At 51.7% G+C, this 20,651-nt stretch overlaps 2 protein-coding genes across 5 annotated transcripts in view; one reads left to right on the top strand and one right to left on the bottom strand.

Moving 5' to 3' along the window:
* The first annotated feature begins 61 nt into the window (after nucleotides 1–61).
* DHX38 (DEAH-box helicase 38) lies at nucleotides 62–18,190 on the top strand. Of its 4 annotated transcripts, none has more exons than XM_036345258.1 (27): nucleotides 62–226; nucleotides 2,721–3,062; nucleotides 3,374–3,558; nucleotides 4,223–4,324; nucleotides 5,302–5,449; nucleotides 5,606–5,724; nucleotides 5,884–5,960; nucleotides 6,442–6,597; nucleotides 7,144–7,305; nucleotides 7,480–7,587; nucleotides 7,913–8,025; nucleotides 9,726–9,863; nucleotides 10,194–10,380; nucleotides 10,525–10,710; nucleotides 11,065–11,205; nucleotides 11,559–11,669; nucleotides 11,751–11,867; nucleotides 12,060–12,167; nucleotides 12,470–12,582; nucleotides 13,290–13,498; nucleotides 13,606–13,760; nucleotides 14,444–14,599; nucleotides 14,694–14,828; nucleotides 15,017–15,142; nucleotides 15,642–15,737; nucleotides 16,295–16,416; nucleotides 17,727–18,190. In XM_036345258.1, the coding sequence occupies exons 2-27, from the start codon at nucleotides 2,740–2,742 to the stop codon at nucleotides 17,809–17,811; spliced, it is 3,678 nt and encodes a 1,225-aa protein (XP_036201151.1). In that variant the 5' UTR covers nucleotides 62–226; nucleotides 2,721–2,739; the 3' UTR covers nucleotides 17,812–18,190. The 4 variants fall into 4 exon arrangements, with proteins under 4 accessions (XP_036201151.1, XP_036201150.1, XP_036201148.1 ...); XM_036345255.1 differs by having other exon boundaries at nucleotides 216–356; XM_036345256.1 differs by lacking the exon at nucleotides 62–226 and adding an exon at nucleotides 415–437.
* A 1,383-nt stretch (nucleotides 18,191–19,573) lies between these two features.
* PMFBP1 (polyamine modulated factor 1 binding protein 1) overlaps nucleotides 19,574–20,651 on the bottom strand; it is a 51,377-nt gene continuing 50,299 nt past the window's right edge. Inside the window, exon 20 of the mRNA XM_036346882.1 lies at nucleotides 19,574–19,596. Within this exon, the coding sequence (XP_036202775.1) occupies nucleotides 19,574–19,596 (23 nt within the window). The remainder of the gene's footprint in view (nucleotides 19,597–20,651) is intronic.

Below are 20,651 nucleotides of genomic sequence, written 5' to 3' on the forward strand. Positions count from 1 at the left end.
TTTCCTGTCCCCTCCCACCCTCTCAGGCTAGAGGCGGGGCTTCGCCTCTCCGGCCGGTGCGGTTGGTCGCGGCGAGACTCCGAAGTGTCTCTGGTCAGACGCCCAAAGGAGGGCATTCTAGTCTTGAGGGCCTGGTCGCGTTATGTCCTGGGCCTGGAGCCAGGAACTGGCATTTTCCGGGTCGCTCTCTATGGTCTCTTTGGACGGATAGAAGGGGCCGCACAAGGTATTATGGGACAATAATGGCGGCGTTCAAGGTGCAGGTTTTGGTACTCTAAGGCGATCTGAGCGAGGGTTTGGCGGCGCCGGCGCCCCGGGATCCGGGACAGAACCTCCCGAGAGTCGGGCTTGGTGAGGTGAGGGTCCCTTCTTCCTTCCGGACCTGCCCTTCGCCGATCATGGCTGCTCCAGGCGGCGGGTGTCTGTCCTTCGCTCAGGTCGGGCCCGGGCTTGGGAAGTGGGGTCCCTGTCACTTGGCTTGTCTTACCCGCGCGGGTCCTGCCTGGCCGGGCTTTTCTCTCTGTTCTGCTCGGACCCGGGGCGGCCTCTGCGGCCAGGGATGCTTCCCGGGTCGCCCTCCTTGGGCCTCGGCATTAGCCCGCTCCCACACGGACGTCTGAGCCCTTGTGCCTTCCTCTTCGCTGACACATTGTATCTCTAGGCCATCTCCTCTGCTAGAATGTTAACCCCAAGAGGGCGGGGGTTTTCGTCTGGTTGGTTCTCTGCTCTGTCCCTATTTCCCAGAACAGCGATGGGCTCAGGGGAGGTACTGAATGAATAATCGTTCAGTGAGTAAATCCAGTTTCTTTCTTCCACTGCTTTCCCCCCCCTCCTACCTCATGTAGCCTCTTTGTCATTAATCCTTCTCCAGAATCCAGCCCCTTAGCTCCTTGTTTATTCATCTCAGCAGCGAATTAAGTTTTGCTGTCAGACACCTTATCTAGTGCCGCTGGTATCTTCTCTTGCTGTCTCTCCAAATGGCTCACTTCCGGTTTCCCTTTAATCAGTTTAAATTCATTAATCCATTTATTCATCGAACGTGTGTTTTGACTAGGCATTGAGTACAGCATCAGCAAGACAGGCAAGTCAGGGCTCTTTCTCCTGCATAGAATGGCATGGGAATGGCATGGGAATGGCATGGGAATGGCATTCCAATGTTTTCTAGGTTAGACGACTTCCGAGCACAGCCTGTACGGCTCCACCTTCTTGCTTAGATTTTCTCACGGGTATATTCAGGTGTCAACAACATGCAGCTTCTCCTTCTCCTACTCGACATTTTTCTTTCTTTCTTTCTTTCTTTCTTTCTTTCTTTCTTTCTTTCTTTCTTTGCTAATCGTCATCTGGGGATATTTTTCCCCCCATTGATTTTCAGAAAGTGGAAGGAAGGAAGGAAGGGTGGGAGAAAGGGAGGTAGGAGGAGGGAGGGAGAGAGAGAGAAAGAGAGAGACACATTGATGCGAGACATCGATTGGCTGTCTCCTGCACATGCCCCGATTGGGGCGAGACTGAACCTACAACTCAGATATGTGCCCTTGGCCCTTGACCTTTGATCGGGAATCAAACCCATGACCCTTCAGTTGGCTGGCCGATGCTCTAACCACTGAGGAAACTTCCTACAAGGCCAGGCCCCTGATGACATTTTTCAAAACGTAGCTCTTGTTTCTGTGTCCATATTATGTGTCTAGTCTGTTTGACTGTATTCCTCCATAGAACTGTGCACGTTAATTGGAGCTGTGCAAATCATTCTGGATTCTGGTGGTACACCACTCCTTGACACTTCCTTTGCTTCACTGACTTGTTGGAATGAGGGCTCAGAATTGGTGTATGTTCACAAGTGGATGGTGTATAATGGAAGGGAAAGAGGAATTGATTAGAAGCGGAGTACCAGGAAATCTTACAGCCACCTAAATAAGTACTCTTCAGAAACACCCATTTTCTAACCTAGTGTTTCTCATCAATGTTTTTGATGAACATAGATGATTTTTAAACAGATTTTGAGTTCTATATACAACTGGTCCAAAAAAAGCTAGTAAAGTATGGATCACATAGATGGTAGCCTTGTACCCTAGTATCTCTGCAGTCTCTGTGAGTTTAAAGGGAGGGAGAGGTAGAAGAACTCATGTAAAAAAAAAAAAAATGGCAAGGGACCCAGCATAGGAGCACAGCAAAGAATATAATGTAACAACTGCATTTATGTAACTCTTTATAGTTACAGAGAGCTTTCACATATTCTCTTTTGTTTGATTTTCACAAGAAGTCCATGGAGTAGAGCAAAAAGTATTTCCATTTTATAGATGTAGAAATTATGCCTAACCAAAGATTAAGTTATTTGCTTATACTTATATAGGTAGAAAATAATCAGGAGCCTGGGTTCCCACTGAGGTTTCTGACTTCATACCTGCTTGAGTTTCTGACTTCAAATCCCCGACACTCCCTTTATAGATGTCATCATGCTCTAATAAGTGTGCCATCATGAGGCCCGAGAATGCTGTCTTGGATCCTGGTATTTGGGGTGAATGTGTGTATATTTCTTATGTGTGTTGAGGTGGGAGTAGGGTGATCTTTTGAGATTGTCAATGACTTGATGGAAGGATCTTAGCAAGAGGTACTTAAGAAATCCTAGTCTTAAATATACCTATGACTACAGCTATCTTAGGATATAGCAGAGCTAAGCCTTTCCCCTCTTATGTCCTTTGCCAAATGGCTTGTTTTCCTTCTAGAGAAATCCCAGAACCTATCATGGAGGACACCAGTGAAGACACCTCGATCCATAGATTGGAAGGCACTGATGGGGACTCTCAGGTTGGCGGTCTTATTTGCAAGACCAAAAGTGCAGCCAGTGAGCAGCATGTATTTAAGGCCCCTGCTCCCCGCCCTTCATTGCTGGGACTGGACTTGTTGGCCTCCCTGAAACGGAGGGAGCGAGAGGAGAAAGACGATGGGGAGGACAAGAAGAAATCCAAAGTCTCTTCCTACAAGGACTGGGAAGAGAGCAAGGATGACCAGAGGGATGCTGAGGAGGACGGCAGTGACCAGTCGGGTCGAGGTAGCCGGAAAGACAGGTAAAGGCTTTAGGATGAGTTGACCCATAGGGAATGAAAATGGAGGCCAGGAAATAATGTCCCACATTTATCTCTCAGTTTTCTTGGATTTATTTGATTTTATAACATTGAGGGCAGATAGGAACTGGTACATTCTTCAGATCTGTGGGGGACATTTAAAGGAGATGGTGGTGGCTAGAAATGCTTTGGGTTGTTGCTGTATGGAAGCCTGCAGTACCAGGGGATGAAGGGGAAAAGGACAGGTCACTCGTTGGGCACAGCCAGAGGCGGGCGAGGCTTTTCTCCTTTACCTGTTGCCCTCCCTGTTTCAGACATTATCGCTCTGCTCGGGTAGAGACTCCATCCCACCCCGGTGGTGTGAGCGAAGAGTTTTGGGAACGTAGTCGGCAGAGAGAGCGGGAGCGCCGGGAACATGGTGTCTATGCCTCGTCCAAAGAAGAGAAGGATCGGAAGGAGAGATCGCGGGATCGAGATGGTGACCGCAAGAGAGACAGAGGTAGGGTGCCCAGCATAGGTCCCATAGCCCATTAAGTATTTGAATGAACATGCCAGCATCTTTCCTGTTGCAGGAGTGTTTATAATGCCCATTAAATTAAGAAGCCCTATTTGCATAATGTCATTCTGATTGGTTTTGACCCTGTTGGGATTGGGAATAGCAGGCAGTTTAAGAACTGTTACTTGCAACATAGCTGCTATGTTTGAATGTGTGGTCTTCCTTTTATTATGCAACTTGGTGATAAAGGTGATAATGAGTAGTATGTTTGAGAAACCAGAGTTGACAATAGTGCTAATGACAGAGAAAGGACAGTGCTATGGAGCAAAGCTAGACATAGTCCAGTGCTGGCCTTGCTCAGTAGTGTTTAAGTTTTATACCTTATAGACTTGTAACTCTTAAGCAGCTACTCACTATAGACTTGTAACTATCCTCTTCTGAATTCTTACAGGAAGGTAACTGTTACTGTGAGTTTGAAACTTTCTAGCCAGTAACTGTTTTTCCCCTTGAAAGAATGGGGACATGTGAGTGTCAGGAGCCCATGGATAGAGCAGTGCAGGTTGTACCTGTGAGTGAGTGGGAAGGCCTGTCCTTTCCTGAGGGTGAAGACGGGTGGAAGTTGGGATGGGACACATGTTTCCTAAGCTCTGCGTGTGACTCCTGACAGATGAGCGGGATAGAAGCCGGCACAGCAGCAGATCGGAACGGGATGGAGGGTCAGAGCGCAGCAGGAGAAATGAACCAGAGAGCCCGAGACACCGACCTAAAGGTAGACTGAGCTGTTGCTGGTGGTGGTTTGTGAGGGGTCAGGCGTATAAAAGGCAGGATGAGCAACTCCCCTCCTCAGTGGAACTGCTGTGGGCATAGAATTCCTGATTCCATCATGAATTCTAGGACTCTGATTCTGAGTCGGGTGGGAAGACCCTGGACCTCTCTGTGAAGATGGATATGCTTTAAGGTGAGGGGTGGCTTACTGAATGGCCACTTTCCTGTATGGCAGGAAAGAATAGGAGCTGGAGAGCAGAAGGAGCCATTAAAATAATTACATTTAAAGGGTTATGTTTGCAGAGACAAATAGGAAATTCCTTGAAATGTTACAAACACAGATGAAAACTGAACTGTTAAAACGCAGATATCTTTTTTTAAAAAGTGTTTTTATTGATTTCAGAGAGGAAGGGAGAGGGAGAGGGAGATAGAAACATCAATGATGAGGAGAATCATTGATTGGCTGCCTCCTGCACGCCTCCCACTGGGGATCGAGCCCGCAACCCGGGCATGTGCCCTTGACCAGAATCGAACCCGGGACCCTTTAGTCCACAGGCTGATGCTCTATCCACTGAGCCAAACCAGCCAGGGCAAAATGCAGTTATCTTTAAAAACTGTCAGAACCATCTTACCCATTACAAATAGGTACAAAGTTCACAAATAGTAAAATAAATTTGGGAATCTGCCTTTTAGCGAATAGTTCTAGAGCAGGGGTGGGCAAACTTTTTGACTCGAGGGCCACAATGGGTTCTTAAACTGGACCGGAGGGCCGGAACAAAAGCATGGATGGAGTGTTTGTGTGAACTAATATAAATTCAAAGTAAGCATCATTACATAAAAGGGTACGGTCTTTTTTTTCAATAGTTTTATTCATTTCAAACGGGCCGGATCCGGCCCGCGGGCTGTAGTTTGCCCACGGCTGGGCTAGAGCCATGTCCTGGTTAATTTACATTTTCCTGTGGATGTGTCTTTTGTGCCCAGACGCAGCAACCCCGTCAAGGTCTACCTGGGAGGAAGAGGACGGTGGCTATGGCTCCTCACGGCGCTCCCAGTGGGAATCGCCCTCCCCAACACCCTCCTATCGGGATTCTGAACGGAGCCACCGGCTGTCCAGTCGAGATCGGGATAGGTGATGTTCTGGGCAGAGCAGCCTAGTTTCTCTGGGTGGGTGGCATGGGTGGATGGGATGAGGGCAAAGGACTCTGGGCTGGGAGAGCAGGTGGCAGCTCAGGGACACGTCTCAGCCTAGTGACTGGTCAGTGATGCTGGTTATACTGTTTCCCAGGTCTGTGAGGAGCAAGTACTCGGACGACACACCCTTGCCAACCCCATCCTACAAGTACAACGAGTGGGCCGATGACAGAAGACACCTAGGGTCCACTCCGCGTCTGTCCAGGGGCCGAGGTAAGGCCGGTGGGAGTAGGCGGTAGGAAGCAGGGTCACTCCCGCTGGTCAGGCTGAGCAAAGCTGTGCCTCAGGAGCTGTGCACCTTGCAGATCTGTTGGTGGCCCCTGGGGATAAGCTGGGGTTGTGGGGTCTGACCTGCTGCGTGTTCTCCTTTAGCGAGACGTGAGGATGGAGAAGAAGGGATTTCATTTGACACAGAAGAGGAGCGGCAGCAGTGGGAGGATGACCAGAGGGTAAACACTTTTTATCTTTGAGGGACGGAGTGAGGGATGATGGCCATCCCTCGGGGAATGGGCGACAGGATGTGTCAGAGCACAGGGGCCACGAGTGACACTCCAGTGGAATTGGACTTTGATGATAGTCTCAGGGAAGCTGCGCCTTGTTCAGTCCCGAAGCCCTGAAATCTCTCCAGAGGCTCCCAATGAAACTTCTCACCTAAGGCAGGTCCCACCTTCTCTAGTTATGTGTTGGTGCCACCATGTGGTGAATCTGAGAAGTGCTGACATGATGAGGTGCCATAGGAAGTCTTACATGTATAGTTGGTCACTGTGGTCTCCTGTAGAGGCTCATTTCAGAGTGGGGTGACCTGCACGTCTCACAGGCCTGCTCCACCGCACCAGTGACTTCTTACCAAACATCCTCCGCTTCTGGCCATGTCTTGTGCATAAATGTGATCTGTTTCCTGTTCCCTGTGGTTTGTCTCCTGCACTGCAGCAAGCTGACCGGGATTGGTACATGATGGATGAGGGATACGACGAGTTCCACAATCCCCTGGCCTACTCCTCCGAGGACTACGTGAGGAGGCGGGAGCAGCACCTGCATAAACAGAAGCAGAAGCGCATTTCGGCTCAGCGGAGACAGATCAATGAGGTGATGCTGCTGCCTGTAGCGCTGGGGGCAGGCTCAGCTGGAGTGGGGCATGTGGGAGGAGCAGCGGGTCATGTGTGGGTGACGGCAGCACAGCTAGTGTCCCTACAGCCCAAGTGCCAGGAGCAGCTGAACTCTAAAGGTGGAGGAGGGGAGTGTGTGGAACTTACAGTAGCTTAAAAAACCCCCAACTTAAAGCTCTCTTTGCAGTACTTCCTTGAGGGTGCTGTTGATGGGAACTGGTAGGGTGGGGTTTGGCTCTGTGGTCTGTGTCCTTTGAGTCACTGAATGGGGCTGGGGCCAGTCACCATTTGTGTGTCCAGGTAGAGGTTCTGGCTGAGATAGAAAGTGCCGCTTCTTGGAAAAAGGACTGCAGGTGACTTGGGATCAGCGACTCTTCTGTCTAAGGAGCTGCAGGGTAGAGAGGCCTGTGACTTTGCTGCGGCCCCACGGCCCTCTGTCAGGACTTCTTGCATGCACTTGCCTGGTGACCTTTCAGAACCACCTTTGGTTTCATTCTGAGTGTGGCCTCCCACTGTGTTCTTACAGGATAACGAACGCTGGGAGACCAACCGCATGCTCACCAGCGGGGTGGTCCACCGGCTGGAGGTGGATGAGGACTTTGAAGAGGATAGCGCAGCCAAGGTGCATCTGATGGTGCACAACCTGGTGCCGCCCTTCCTGGACGGGCGCATCGTCTTCACCAAGCAGGTGAGGCTCCTCTGTGGCCTGAGATAAGCAAGCTCAGAAAGGAAGGGAAGGGGAAAGTACGCCCCATCTCAATAGGGGAGCCACCCCTTTCATTTACTGGGGCTGTTGGGAAATGGACCTTCTTGTTGAGGTTGATGATCAGTGGGAATTTCTCTTTCCCTCAACTCTCTGCAGCCGGAGCCTGTGATTCCCGTCAAGGATGCCACTTCCGACCTGGCCATCATTGCTCGGAAAGGCAGTCAAACAGTGCGGAAGCACAGGGAGCAAAAGGAACGCAAGAAGGTTGGCTTGTCTTCTGGGGCTGGGGAGTCTGCATATTCTTTTCATTTTTAAAGTCATATTAGAGCTCATAGGTAGTGTTCCTTTTGGAAGTTAAAGGACGCTCACAGAGCAAGAACCAGTCCTTGGCGGAGGGCATTGCGTCCCTCCACCAGGACCTTAGCTGGGACGACCACTGGGCCGGGTGCTTTGGGAGCCTAAGGCTGAAGATGCAATGCCGCGTGGGAATTAGCACCTGCTGCTACATGAAGCCTGTGCCGTGGGATTGGTTTTCTGAACACAGTCGTATCACAGGATGGTACAGACTTACTTTTCGTGTCTTTTTCAGGCTCAACACAAACACTGGGAACTGGCTGGAACCAAACTGGGAGATATAATGGGCGTTAAAAAAGAGGAAGAACCGGATAAACCGCTAACGGAAGATGGTAAAGTGGACTACAGGTAGGGGTCTTGGCTAGCAGCGGGCTATCTCCAAAGACGGGCCCTCAAGGGCACTTGGTTGGAACTGATAAGATTCGGGCTCGTGAATCAGAAGGTGATGAGTCTTCTGGTCTCTTCTGGACCCTTCCTCCTGGTCTTTCTTTTCTACCATCTTCAACTTTCCCTAGATGTTATTCCTATTGCTGCTGCTACTGCAGGAGCTTCCTCTGTGCCAGGCAGCGTTAAACGCCTCAATTACTTGCTCACTGAATTCCCACCAGAATCCCATGGGGTAGGTGCTGTTATTCCTATTGCATGTGAGGATAGCGAGGCCCAGGGAGGTTAAGTAACTTGTTTGAGGTCACCCAGCTGATAAATGGTAGAGGGAGGACCAGACCCAGGCAGTCTAGCTTACGAGCCCACTCTTAGCCACTCTGCTAAAGTGCCTCTCAAGTGTTGGGTGGGAGAAAGTGGGCTTTGCCCCCTTAGATTTCAGGTCAACATAAGGAAGAACTATTTTTAACAGAGGTTTCAAAATAGAAAGGGTTGTCTTATCAGGTAGTGACTTCCCCATTCACAGAGGTATCCAAGGCAATGTTGGGTAAGTGCTTATTAGGATTCCCACATTAGGGAGGCGGCTGGACTCACATGTGTCTTGTGAAGCTCATCCTTTGAACACTCTGAAGTCCTATGGAACTGTCATCTGAATTAATAATTCTCTGTACCCTTGTGAGAAATGTCCTAAATGAGAAGTCAGTACTATTTTTTAAAATTGATTTTAGAGGAAGGGAAAGAGAGAGAGAGAAAGAGAAAGAAACATCGATCGGTTGCCTCCTGTATGCAACCTTTGTATGTGCCCTGACCAGGGATTGAACATGAAACCTTTCAGTGTATGAGGTGATACTCCCACTGAGCCACACCATCCAGGGCAAGAAGTTGATACTATTGACCAGCCCTTGTTAGTTTCTAGAAAATTTAATCCCTTAAAGGTTAATTGTTAGCTGACCAGGAGTGCCTGGGAATTAGAAGTAGGAAGCTTTTCAGAACGTGGGGTAGGTCTGACAAAGGAAAAGTCTTGGGAGGAGGTGGGGAGATTGTGTGGACTCGTGTAGCACGGGCTGGTTTCTTTTTGCTGTGGAGTCTTGGGAAACGACATAGTGCTTTTGAGTGTTGGGATGTGTGCATGTGTCAGATATTTGAGGCTTTTAGGAGGAGTGGGTAAATATTGGTTGACTGTTCTCACAGTTCTTTGGAAATGAAGCCTTCAGACTGCGCCATCCTGTCGAGGGGAGGTGGGAGGTCTGGCCTCGGTCACGCCTCTGCAGCCATGACTCCTCCTTTCAGCCCCTCAGGGTTGAGCTGAACTTGCCCCAGGTGTTCTGTGTGAGGTAATGACTTGTCATTTCAGCTCCTCTTCTGGCTGAGCTCATTTTTAGAGCAGAGGCTTTGCCCACCTGCCAGTCTGTAACTCCTGAGCATTTAGCTGTTTGACCGGGGGCGTTGGTGTGTTGTGGATGACGGACTCTCCCACAGCAGTCTGCTCCCTTAGGCGGGAGGAGGCGAAAGCATCTCGACCCGCTGGCTGCTCCAGTGTCTTGAAGGTTTATTAGGTCTTGTTGAAGCAGCCCTCATTCTTGGGCGCAGGAAGAAGGGCAGGAACCTGGTCAGGAAGGAACAGGTGGGAAATCATGCAGGGTGCTTAGGCTGCCGTGTGTTCTCAGGACAGAACAGAAGTTTGCGGATCACATGAAGAAAAAGAGCGAGGCCAGCAGTGAATTCGCCAAAAAGAAGTCAATTCTGGAGCAGAGGCAGTACCTGCCCATCTTTGCTGTGCAGCAGGAACTGCTCACTATTATCAGGTAACTGCCCAGGGCCTGGGAATTCCAGCCCTGAATTGGTGTCTCCTTGGCTCCTGAGTTTACTTGGTAGTTCTTTTCCTTTTGGGCATTACATCTGATGGAGAAGGGAAAGCAAGCAAGAAGGCATTGTTTTGCTATTGTTCGCTTGTTTAAACCTCACCATCTTTTAGACATTTCAGGGGTATCTCTGTTTCCCCAGGGGAATCCTCCTCTCTAAGCAGTGTGCTTCTTGGCTGGCCAGAATTGGACAGGAGCTGGCAGCATCTTCTTGGAGGCTTGGATGTGGTCTCCACTCTGGCTGACTTGCCCTTTGCTTTCTCTCCCTCGCAGAGATAACAGCATCGTGATTGTGGTTGGAGAGACGGGGAGTGGTAAGACCACTCAGCTGACCCAGTACTTGCATGAAGACGGTTACACGGACTACGGGATGATTGGATGCACCCAGCCCCGGCGTGTGGCGGCCATGTCGGTGGCCAAGAGAGTCAGTGAAGAGATGGGCGGAAACCTTGGTGAGGAGGTGAGTGGGCAAGGGCCGAGCTGTAGACATTGCCCGGTAGTTCCCGTCTATTTGAGCTGATCTGCTATGGCCTGGACCCAGCACGGGGTGTGACAATGGTGAGCTGGTACCAGAGCTTCTGAGCCATCTCTCCCTGACCTCCAGGTGGGTTATGCCATCCGCTTTGAAGATTGCACTTCAGAAAACACCTTGATCAAATACATGACTGACGGGATCCTGCTCCGAGAGTCCCTCCGGGAAGCAGACCTGGATCACTATAGTGCCATCATCATGGATGAGGCGCACGAGCGCTCCCTCAACACTGATGTGCTCTTCGGGCTGCTCCGGGAGGTGAGGGCTGGGGGTTGCGTCCATGGGGCTTTGACCAGCACACTGTCAGTAGGTAGTGATCGGGGCGCTTCAGGTGGGCTGGGGGGTCTCTCTCAGGCCAGTGTCTCCCAAGGCCCTTGGTTGCTGCATTCAGACCTGCTGTTGGAGTTTATTCTGTTCTTGCTCAGCTGAGTGACTCATGTCCTCTTGGCTGTGGCTCCATGGGTTCAGTCTTTAGGATTGTTATGCATCTGTGTGCCAGTTCATCGGCTTCGGCTCTGTTTCATTTGGGAATAATGTTTGTTGATGAGACTGGAGGATGGAAGCCAAGGGTCCCAAACCTTTGGGGAAGCCTCTGACGGACCCTTCTCTTAGGTGGTGGCTCGGCGCTCAGACCTGAAGCTCATTGTCACATCGGCCACTATGGATGCAGAGAAATTTGCTGCCTTTTTTGGGAACGTTCCCATCTTCCACATCCCTGGCCGTACCTTCCCTGTTGACATCCTCTTCAGCAAGGTACTGAGGCCTTTTTTTGAACTGACCCTGAGCTCTGATGAGAAGTTGGAGGGCGCAGGATAGGATACTGAATTGGGAAAGGTTGAGGGTACCGTGAGGTGCGTGGGGCAGCCTGCAGCTGCAGGGCTCAGAGCCAAAGGACTGAGCTTTGGGTATGTTTTGTTTTATTGTTTCTTTGGAGCGGAGATGTGGGGCCCCTGGGGTTAGTCAAGCTCCTCTGCAGGTGTGGCAACCCTGAAAGTCTGCCATCTCTAGCCCTAGACTAGTGACTGGGCCACTGGTCCCCAGAGAGGTGCCTGGCCTGCATTTCCCTCGACACTTTCCTCTGACGGTGTCCCTGGCTGGTGTTGCAGACCCCGCAGGAGGATTACGTGGAGGCTGCAGTGAAGCAGTCCTTGCAGGTGCACCTGTCAGGGGCCCCTGGGGACATCCTCATCTTCATGCCTGGCCAGGAGGACATAGAGGTGGGTGCCTTGTCATGACCGTGATGAACCGGTGTATCCTGTGTGTGCGCATACAGTGTCTCATGGTTACTGTGACCTCAGGTGACCTCAGACCAGATTGTGGAACATCTGGAAGAACTGGAGAATGCGCCCGCCTTGGCTGTGCTGCCCATCTACTCCCAGCTGCCTTCCGACCTCCAGGCCAAAATCTTCCAGAAGGTGCGGCAGCAAGAACGTCTGTCCAGGGCCCTCACCTTTGGGTCCTCTTGGGTTCTCACAAAGGAGGGCACGAGAGAGTAGGCGTTACTTTTCTGGCAGGGGTGGGACATGCTGCTTCCTCCGGTTCGGGGGGCTCTTTGCTACCTGAAGGTCTACAGCTTTCCCTCCCCGTACATCCTTGCCCGGCTGTAGGCTCCAGATGGTGTTCGGAAGTGTATCGTGGCCACCAACATCGCTGAGACATCTTTGACTGTCGACGGCATCATGTTTGTTATTGATTCGGGTTATTGCAAATTAAAGGTAAGAGAAGACACAGACGCCGGGGCCCTGAGGCCTCACCCAAAGCCTAGTCGGGGTGGGAAGCAGGCTCTGGGTCCTCCGCTCCCCAGTGAGGGAGTCACATGAAGGTGGTGTTGGTTTAAGAGACTAACATTTGCTGAGTTCTGAACTTGCTATGTGCTGGATTCATTTAATCCTGCCTGTGTTGCTGAGACACTGCTCTGCAGTGTGTAACAACCAGGGATGTCTTTGTCTCAAGGCTGCCTCCCTTTTCCTTTCCCCCCTTATTCTGACCTTAATCAGCTCTTTGCTGCTGCTCCTAGGTCTTCAACCCCAGGATTGGCATGGATGCTCTGCAGATCTACCCCATCAGCCAGGCCAACGCCAACCAGAGGTCGGGGCGAGCTGGCAGGACGGGCCCAGGTCAGTGTTTCAGGTAGGAGCCCTGTGCCAGCCTGCTTTCCGGGGCGGCGCTGGGATTGCTGCGTGAGGGGCCGGGCCGGGGTGAGCGGGATTGGACTGTGATCCAGCAGAGGGTGGGGACTGATGTTGGGCCTCTCACCATTCACTGCTGAGTGGAAGGAGTAGCTTTCCAGGCAGCTCTGGGGTCTCAGCAGTTTGGGGTTTCAGGTAGACCGATGTTGAATATGCTTGCAGTAGAAGACCAATAGTTACGACATGTTTTCCCTTAGAGGATAAATCTGAGCAAATTACACACACCATTGGTTCGTTTTTACATCGCCAACTATTCTTTTTTTTGGTCCCAATTTTCAGAAATAATGTATTCACTATAGAAATTCGGAAAATACAGAAAAGTATGAAGAAAATAAAACCCAGCGATAATTCTAGTTCCAGGCTCTTTGGTTCCAGAAATGAAACAAGCATATAGGACACTAGCAGAGGAGTAAGCTGGCCAGGCTGAGTTTTGAATAGGTGGACATTCACAACTCAAAGAGAAAGTGGGGAGAGGCGGGGAAGAAAGGAGACATTCTCCTGCCTGTGGCTGCCTCTGTCCGGCTGTTCGGGGTGCACATACCGTGGAAGCTGAGGGAGCGTCACTACTGCGTCGGCGGCCAGGCATGCTGGAGGGCGCGGTGCCCAGTGTGCTGGTAGGTGCAGTGGCACTGGGTCTTCTCCTTGCAGGCTCTACACCCAGAGCGCCTACAAGAATGAGCTCCTGACCACCACGGTGCCCGAGATCCAGAGGACCAACCTGGCCAACGTGGTGTTGCTGCTCAAGTCCCTGGGGGTGCAGGACCTGCTGCAGTTCCACTTCATGGACCCGCCCCCGGAGGACAACATGCTCAACTCCATGTATCAGCTCTGGATCCTTGGAGCCCTGGACAACACAGGTGCTGTGGCCCCGGGAGCCCGGCAGGGCCTCCTGGGTGCTGGGGCCTGGGTTCTTTGCCTCTGCACCTGTGTTCATTGAACATCTGGATTTGCTCCTCTCTCCTAGGTGGTCTGACCTCAACTGGGCGGCTGATGGTGGAGTTCCCGCTGGACCCAGCCCTGTCCAAGATGCTCATTGTATCCTGTGACATGGGCTGCAGCTCTGAGATCCTGCTCATTGTCTCCATGCTCTCGGTCCCAGCCATCTTCTACAGGCCCAAGGTGCGGAGATCGTGGCTAGCTCTCCTTTCTTCCCAGAAGCCTCAGGGGAGTTATGGGCTCGAGAAGGATTAGAGAAGACAGTAGTTTCTCTCTCTGTTATTAAAATGGAATGGAGCCCTGGCTGGGTGGCTCAGTTAGTTGGAGCATCGCCCCATACACCAAAAGGTGTGGTTTTTATTCCTAGTCAGGCACATACCTATGTTGTGGGTTTGATACCTGGTCCGGGCACAGGCGGTTACCCCTCTCTCCCTCTCTCTCTCTCTGTCTCTGTCTCTCTCTGCCTCTCTCTCTCTCTCTCTCTCTCTCACATCCTCTTTCTCTAAAATCAGTAAACATATCCTTGGATGAGCATTAAATATTGAAAAAATGGAATGCAGGGATAGGAGTCATGGTTTCTAAATAATGATTTTGCTGTTTTCAGTTAGGCAAGTTGGGGTCAAGGTGAGGGGATAGGATGGTTTGAAAATTTGCAAGAGCACTTTTTGTCTTCTAGGATGGTTGCTCCTAAACTCTCACCATAAGGATGAATGTTGTATTGTAAACTACCTTTCTTCCTCATACTGTTAGAGCACTCTGTGCACGTGTGTGGAGTTGTGTGTGGGTAGGTGAGAGTGTGAGACGCTCCAGCCTCTGCTCAGGGGACCTGGACTCCCCTGTGCTCAGAGGCCCCTGCTCCTCCCTAGGGCCGAGAGGAGGAGAGCGACCAAATCCGGGAGAAGTTTGCTGTCCCTGAGAGTGACCATCTGACCTACCTGAATGTTTACCTTCAGTGGAAGAACAATAATTACTCTACCATCTGGTGTAACGATCATTTTATCCACGCCAAGGCCATGCGGAAGGTGGGGCACTGACCCACATACTCGGGATGTTGGATTGAGGGGTGGAAGGCATGGGAAGGGGGCTTCATCCGTGCCCACCTGTGTCCTGCTCTAGGTCCGGGAGGTGCGGGCTCAGCTGAAGGACATCATGGTGCAGCAGAGGATGAGTCTGGCCTCCTGTGGCACCGACTGGGACATCGTCAGGAAGTGCATCTGTGCTGCCTATTTCCACCAGGCGGCCAAGCTCAAGGTGAGCCCGGTGGAGCTGTGGCCCCTTCCTGGCCTGATATTTGTGCCCGGGAAAGTGCTGCTTCTCACTGTGCAATCCTGCAGATCTGGGCCTCCCCACCAGCCTGTGTCGAGGTCTTATTAAAGGGACAGGTTCGCTGCCCAAATGAGCAGCGTCTTCCTGATATGGCACCTGTTGTCTCTTCCTAGGGAATCGGGGAGTACGTGAACATCCGGACAGGGATGCCCTGCCACCTGCACCCCACCAGCTCCCTCTTTGGAATGGGCTACACCCCAGACTACATAGTGTATCACGAGCTGGTCATGACCACCAAGGTGAGTTTTCCGAGGCAGCTTGCATGACGTAGGCCCACCTGGCTAGGCCAGGCCCCTTCACTGCCTTCTGGGATGAGCTTTGACTTTGGGAGGCTTGAGGCCTTGCTTTGAGGGGAGTTGAGGATGGTTTTCAGGTGAGGGTTTGGGGAAACTTGCACAGAGTTAACCTCTAAGTTACAGTGGTCTTGGCTGTGCCTGCAGGAATGTTTCCTGCTTACTGCCTGGGACAAGCAACCCCTGTGGTGTCGTCATCAGAATGTTTTGAGGGTCTGGGCCTTCTCTCTCGGACACTAGGCAGCGCTTTCTTAAGCATGGAGAAATTTTGGTGGGAGAAGGGGTTAACATTCACGTGTCTGAGGCTTTTCCTTGCCTATTTCAGCCTCAGAGGGCTGGGGGTTAGGGCCCTTCCCACATAGTTCCTAACTGTGGAGCCACCCTGGGAGGGACAGCTGAAGCCTTGGCCCTCTGTGACCACCACTTTGTGGCGCTCTGCCTGCAGGAGTACATGCAGTGCGTGACTGCTGTGGACGGAGAGTGGCTGGCGGAGCTGGGCCCCATGTTCTACAGCGTGAAACAGGCAGGCAAGTCTCGGCAGGTAAGGTTCCTGTGCTTTTCATGAAGGTTCTGTTTGCCTCTGGGATCCATTTCCCCTCAGCCTGGTATTGAAGACACATCACTGTCTGATCCCCCCTCTTTACTTTTTCCTGGAAGGTTTTAAAGCATATCTCAGACAACATGTTTTTTCATGTTGCCTGGTGCTCCCACTTACGATGCTGCTTCCCCTTCTCAGTGTGGTCCGGCCCACATGGGGCCTGCACATATCTTCCTTACGTCCGAGTGTTTCAGCCAGATGTAATGTCTTCCCTGTGCTTCCTAGCATAGCCATGAGCGTCATAAGAAAATACAAGTCCTTACTGAATGGAGTGCTGAGGCATGACTGAATCGGGTTAGGACTGCATCGTCCGGTGTCTGTCTTGAATCAGAGAGAGAAGCAGGCTCTGGCCTTGGTGCTGAGGCAGGCAGCCACGGGGCGCCCCCTCTGGGAGCTGTGTGGTCTACACAGCACCTGGCTTGCAGCAGGGAGATGGGACAGACAAGTCTTTCTTACTCACCAGTCCCCAGTGGCTCCCAGAACCTCTTCCCCTTCTCTAGGAGAACCGCCGGCGGGCCAAAGAGGAAGCCTCTGCCATGGAGGAGGAGATGGCGCTGGCTGAGGAGCAGCTGCGAGCCCGGCGGCAGGAGCAGGAGAAACGCAGCCCCCTGGGCAGTGTCAAGTGAGCTTTGACTTGGGACCCTGGCTGGGAGGGAGCCCCCTGGAAGTCCCAGGGACCAGCTGGATGGACTGACTAGGTCCTGAAACAGGGTCACAATTTAAGAAAAGTTAAATGTGTAGAGGTGAGTGGGGGACAGAAGTTGATAGTGGTCATGTGTGGAGACATGGAGGCGTTCCTGACATAGGGGTGGTGCTGATCAGCAACCCCGATCCTTGTTTGTCATGTTCTTTTGGGGCCAGAGGTGGGTTGGAGCAGCAGGGTAGGTCTCACAGCTCTGCTGACAAGCAGGGTTTGGAAAACACTGGTGAGGGGAGGAGCGCCTTGGACTGTGCGTCTGTGCTGGTGCTGGGGTTCAGTCAGCCTTCACAGGAAGGGCACAGTGTCTGGCAAGACTATCCTCGCTTCAGACACCAGCTGCAAGCTGGGGGATACCCAGGGTCACCCCTCACCTGTGACCAACTTGTTACAGATTGGGGGATCCCCGCAGACTCCCTCAGACATAATTTGCTAGAACAACACAGAATTCAGGGAAGTTTTATTACAGCAAAAGGATACAGATTGGAACCAGCTAAAGGGAGATATGCATAGCATGAGGCCTGGAAGGTCCCGAGTCCTCAGGGCTGCCTTACCTCCCGGCACATTGGTGTGTGACAGTACACGCCGAGCATTGCCAACAGGGAAGCCCAGTTTCTCAGGGTTTCATACATAGGCACATGGATTGAATCAGCAGCCATGTGGTTGACTCAGTCTCAGCCCCCCTCCCCAGAGGCTGGGCTCAAAGCTCAGCCCTCTATTACATGGTTGGCTTTTCTGGCCTGGTGGCCCCCAGTCCTAAATCATCTTATTGGCATAAATGACTAGATGTGGTCCGAGCCACCCCCAAGGCCCTCCCTTCCTACCATGAACCACAGAGATACTCCAGTTCATAGGAAACCTCAGGGCTCTAGAGATTACCCCCAGGACTGGGGACAAAGACCAGCCGAGTCTAAGACACAGCTGGAGTGGTAGCCTGGTGAGTGGATGGAAGGCTGCCACTCAATCCACAGCTCACCTAGGGATGTGAAAGGAGTTATTAAGTAATCTATCTTACAACATTCCTTAATGGGCGTCGGACGAGGTGGTGTCCTATTCTGCTCCCACTCACAAATGGGGAAGGCAGGGGGAGTGGCAGTGTGCCAGGGAGAAGACCCTCAGCCTGAAGCCTGCTCACACACCAGTTAGAAACAGCAAGGCCTCAGGCTCCGCGTCCTGCTATGTCTCCTGGTTGGAGTGAGCAGCAGTGTGATCCCTAACCCCCCTCTGTGCTCCAGGGCTACAAAGATCTACACTCCAGGTCGGAAAGAGCAAGGGGAGCCCATGACTCCTCGCCGCACGCCAGCCCGCTTTGGGCTATGAGCTGAGGCTGTCCCTGCAGGGATGGAGCCAGAGATTGAGTGGCTGGAGCACCCGGGCCTGCTGACAACACCCTTTCATCTGTGTGCTTTCATCTGTGCATCATGGCCTGAGGGAAGCTCCTGCCAAGGGCAAGGCTCTGCTAGGGCAGAAGGAGTTCCTTGGTGCAGCACTGGGCCGCAGAGCAGCGAGAAGCTGCGAGAGGTGGCTGGACCCGTCGTGTCCAAATAAACTGTCCCCAGGACGCTTGGTGTATAAATGACTTGGCCATTGACTATGTTTTTTAAAATTCTTGTGTAAAGCCGCAAAACAGACCTAGAGGGAATTGTAATTTGGTTATAATTCAGGATTTGGAAATAAATTTATTCTTTGTAAAATGTTACTGCATTTCTGACTGTTCCGTTTTCCCTTGCCACCCGAAATCACATGATAAAGAGAAGATGGGCAGGACCCCAACCTGACTTGACATGAATGGATCCTGCTAGAACCTTAACTCTTCCTGTTTCTCTTCTCCAGACAGAGCTTCTTAGAGGAGGGATTGGGAGAGTGGGACACAGCTGACAGGGAGAGTGGCCTGGGCCACCAGCACCCAGCTCTGCGAGTGCCAAGCTGGTCTAAGGCTGGTGGGTGGCAGGAAGCGAGGGAGGTCAGTGGCCGAGTATCCTCTGCCCCTCCTTAAGGAGCGGGGGTGGGGGGAGGGTGTTTGGCCAGAGTTTCTACTCTGCATGTGTAAGGGTTGTGTATTGATGGAAAATAGTGTAAAATGTTGCGTATTGATTTTCACATAAAAGATGATCTTTGCCCTACCAGTGGTTGGCAAACTCATTAGTCAACAGAGCCAAATATCAACAGTACTACTTCAAAATAGACTCGCCCAGGCCGAAAACCGACTTCTGTGCGTGGGCCAGGAAGTTTCAATCGCACTGTATGCTACGCGTGCCCGCACGTGGCATTTTGTGGAAGAGCCACACTCAAGGGGCCAAAAAGCCACATGTGGCTCGCGAGCCGCAGTTTGCCGACCACGGCCCTAGCCGGTTTGGCTCTGGATAGACCGTCAGCCTGTGGACTGAAGGGTCCCGGGTTCGATTGTGGTCAAGGGCATGTGCCCGGGTTGTGGGCTCGATCCCCAGTAGGGGGCGTGCAGGAGGCAGCCAATCATTGATTCTCATTAATGTTTCTATCTCCCTCTCCCATCCTCACTGAAATTAAATAAATAAATGATCCTTACGTTGGAATCACTAGTGTTTTGTTAAGCAGCCTCTTAAGTCTGCTGAGGTAACGAGTATTTGCCCTTTGCATCACTCAAGGTCCTTATTTTGTGATTCCCTAGGGTTGGGCTTCTGCCAGGTGTGCTGGGTGCAAGGTTCTGTGTTGGGGCCACAGCACCGACAGGCTTGGGGCTAAGAAGAAGCCGGATACTGGCCAGCGCTCAGCCAGAGCCCAAGGTGCATGGCTCACGCTGCTGACTCAGTTCCACTCCCTTCCCCACTCTGTTCCTGGGATTTGAATTTCCATCTGTTATAGCTCATTATAGGTTAAAATTTAAATCAATTTTAAGGATGAGTTTGGAAGCCAGACTTTACCAGCCAGCATCAGCTACACCTCTACTTCCATTCTTTTTTTTCTTTTTCTTTTTTTTTTTTTTTACCTCTAACCGCCTTTATTGGGAATGTAGGTGAAACTGACTTCTCGCAGCTCTGGAGTGAAGAGAGGGCTTCTGGCTGCTTGCCTGGGAAGGCTTCTATCTTGGCCCTGGGTTGAAGGGCTAGCAGAAGTTGTCTACCTGCTCTGTGGAGAGAAGTAAGCTGGGATGTAATCTATTTACACACTTGGGCTTGGGATGCAACAGAAAATGAAAAAGATTGAGGTTTCAATTCATGGCTTTATTATTAACAGGCTCTGACGAGTCACAACTCGCCTTCAGGTTCTTTAGAGAAGAAAATTGAGGCCGGAGAGGTGATGAAAACCATGGGTCCAATCTGACCTTCTAGTTTAAAAGCAAGAACACCTGGCGAGGGACATTTGGCACACCTGGGTGCCACCAGATATGGGGCGGCTCCTCTCCCCAAGGCTCTACCTGAGGCTGCCTAAGAGTCTGCACCTGTGTCTCCAATGCTTTTTGGTTGGCAGATCCTGTCCATTCAGATCCACTGTAAGTTCCTTTTAGCTTTAATGCTCTGATTCCTACCGTCATTCCCTTAGGTCAGTGGTTGGCAAACTGCGGCTCACGAGCCACATGCGGCTCTTTGGCCCCTTGAGTGTGGCTCTTCCACAAAATACCACATGCAGGAGCGCACGTACAGTGCGACTGAAACTGTGGCCCATGCGCAGAAGTCGGTATTTTGTGGAAGAGCCACACTCAAGGGGCTAAAGAGCCGCATGTGGCTCGCGAACCGCAGTTTGCCGACCACTGCCTTAGGTGATAAGCAGTCTTTTCCTAGAGGTACAAAAGCATTTCTGTGACAACAGCCCTGAAGTGGACTCCTGAGACTGCCCTTCAGATTTCTGGGTTTGAGGGAGCAGCAAGGCTGTTGCACTGTCTTTATAGGGGTCCCCTGCTTGTATCAGTCACGTGCATCTGTCCTTGAATGCCTATTGGGTGCTTTAGACACATTGGATATGTCAACAGTTGAGGGTCTTGGGCTGAGATAGGGGACCCCAGAGCTTGCTTGCCAGGCTCTATCCATGGCAGGAGGCTTCCCCCTCAGTTGGGTTGTGTAGAAGAGGCTCAAATGGCAAGTGTGTATGTGGCAACCTGGTGGTTCAGGGAGCTCCCTCTTCCCTTCAGTAAGGAAGCAGGCGGAGGGGCTGATGTTTGCTCTGAGCCCCTTTAGCCCAGGGAG

This window comes from Myotis myotis, unplaced genomic scaffold (genome assembly GCF_014108235.1).
Source record: "Myotis myotis isolate mMyoMyo1 unplaced genomic scaffold, mMyoMyo1.p scaffold_m19_p_19, whole genome shotgun sequence".
Taxonomy (NCBI): domain Eukaryota; kingdom Metazoa; phylum Chordata; class Mammalia; order Chiroptera; family Vespertilionidae; genus Myotis; species Myotis myotis.

What these genes read in the sequence shown, in the direction of transcription:
- DHX38 (XM_036345258.1), top strand. Translation starts at nt 2,740, where the DNA reads ATGGAGGACACCAGTGAAGACACCTCGATCCATAGATTGGAAGGCACT. An exon ending in ACGCCAAGGCCATGCGGAAG is followed by an intron (nt 14,600 to 14,693) that starts GTGGGGCACTGA and finishes GTCCTGCTCTAG; the next exon opens with GTCCGGGAGGTGCGGGCTCA. An exon ending in AGCTGGTCATGACCACCAAG is followed by an intron (nt 15,143 to 15,641) that starts GTGAGTTTTCCG and finishes CTCTGCCTGCAG; the next exon opens with GAGTACATGCAGTGCGTGAC.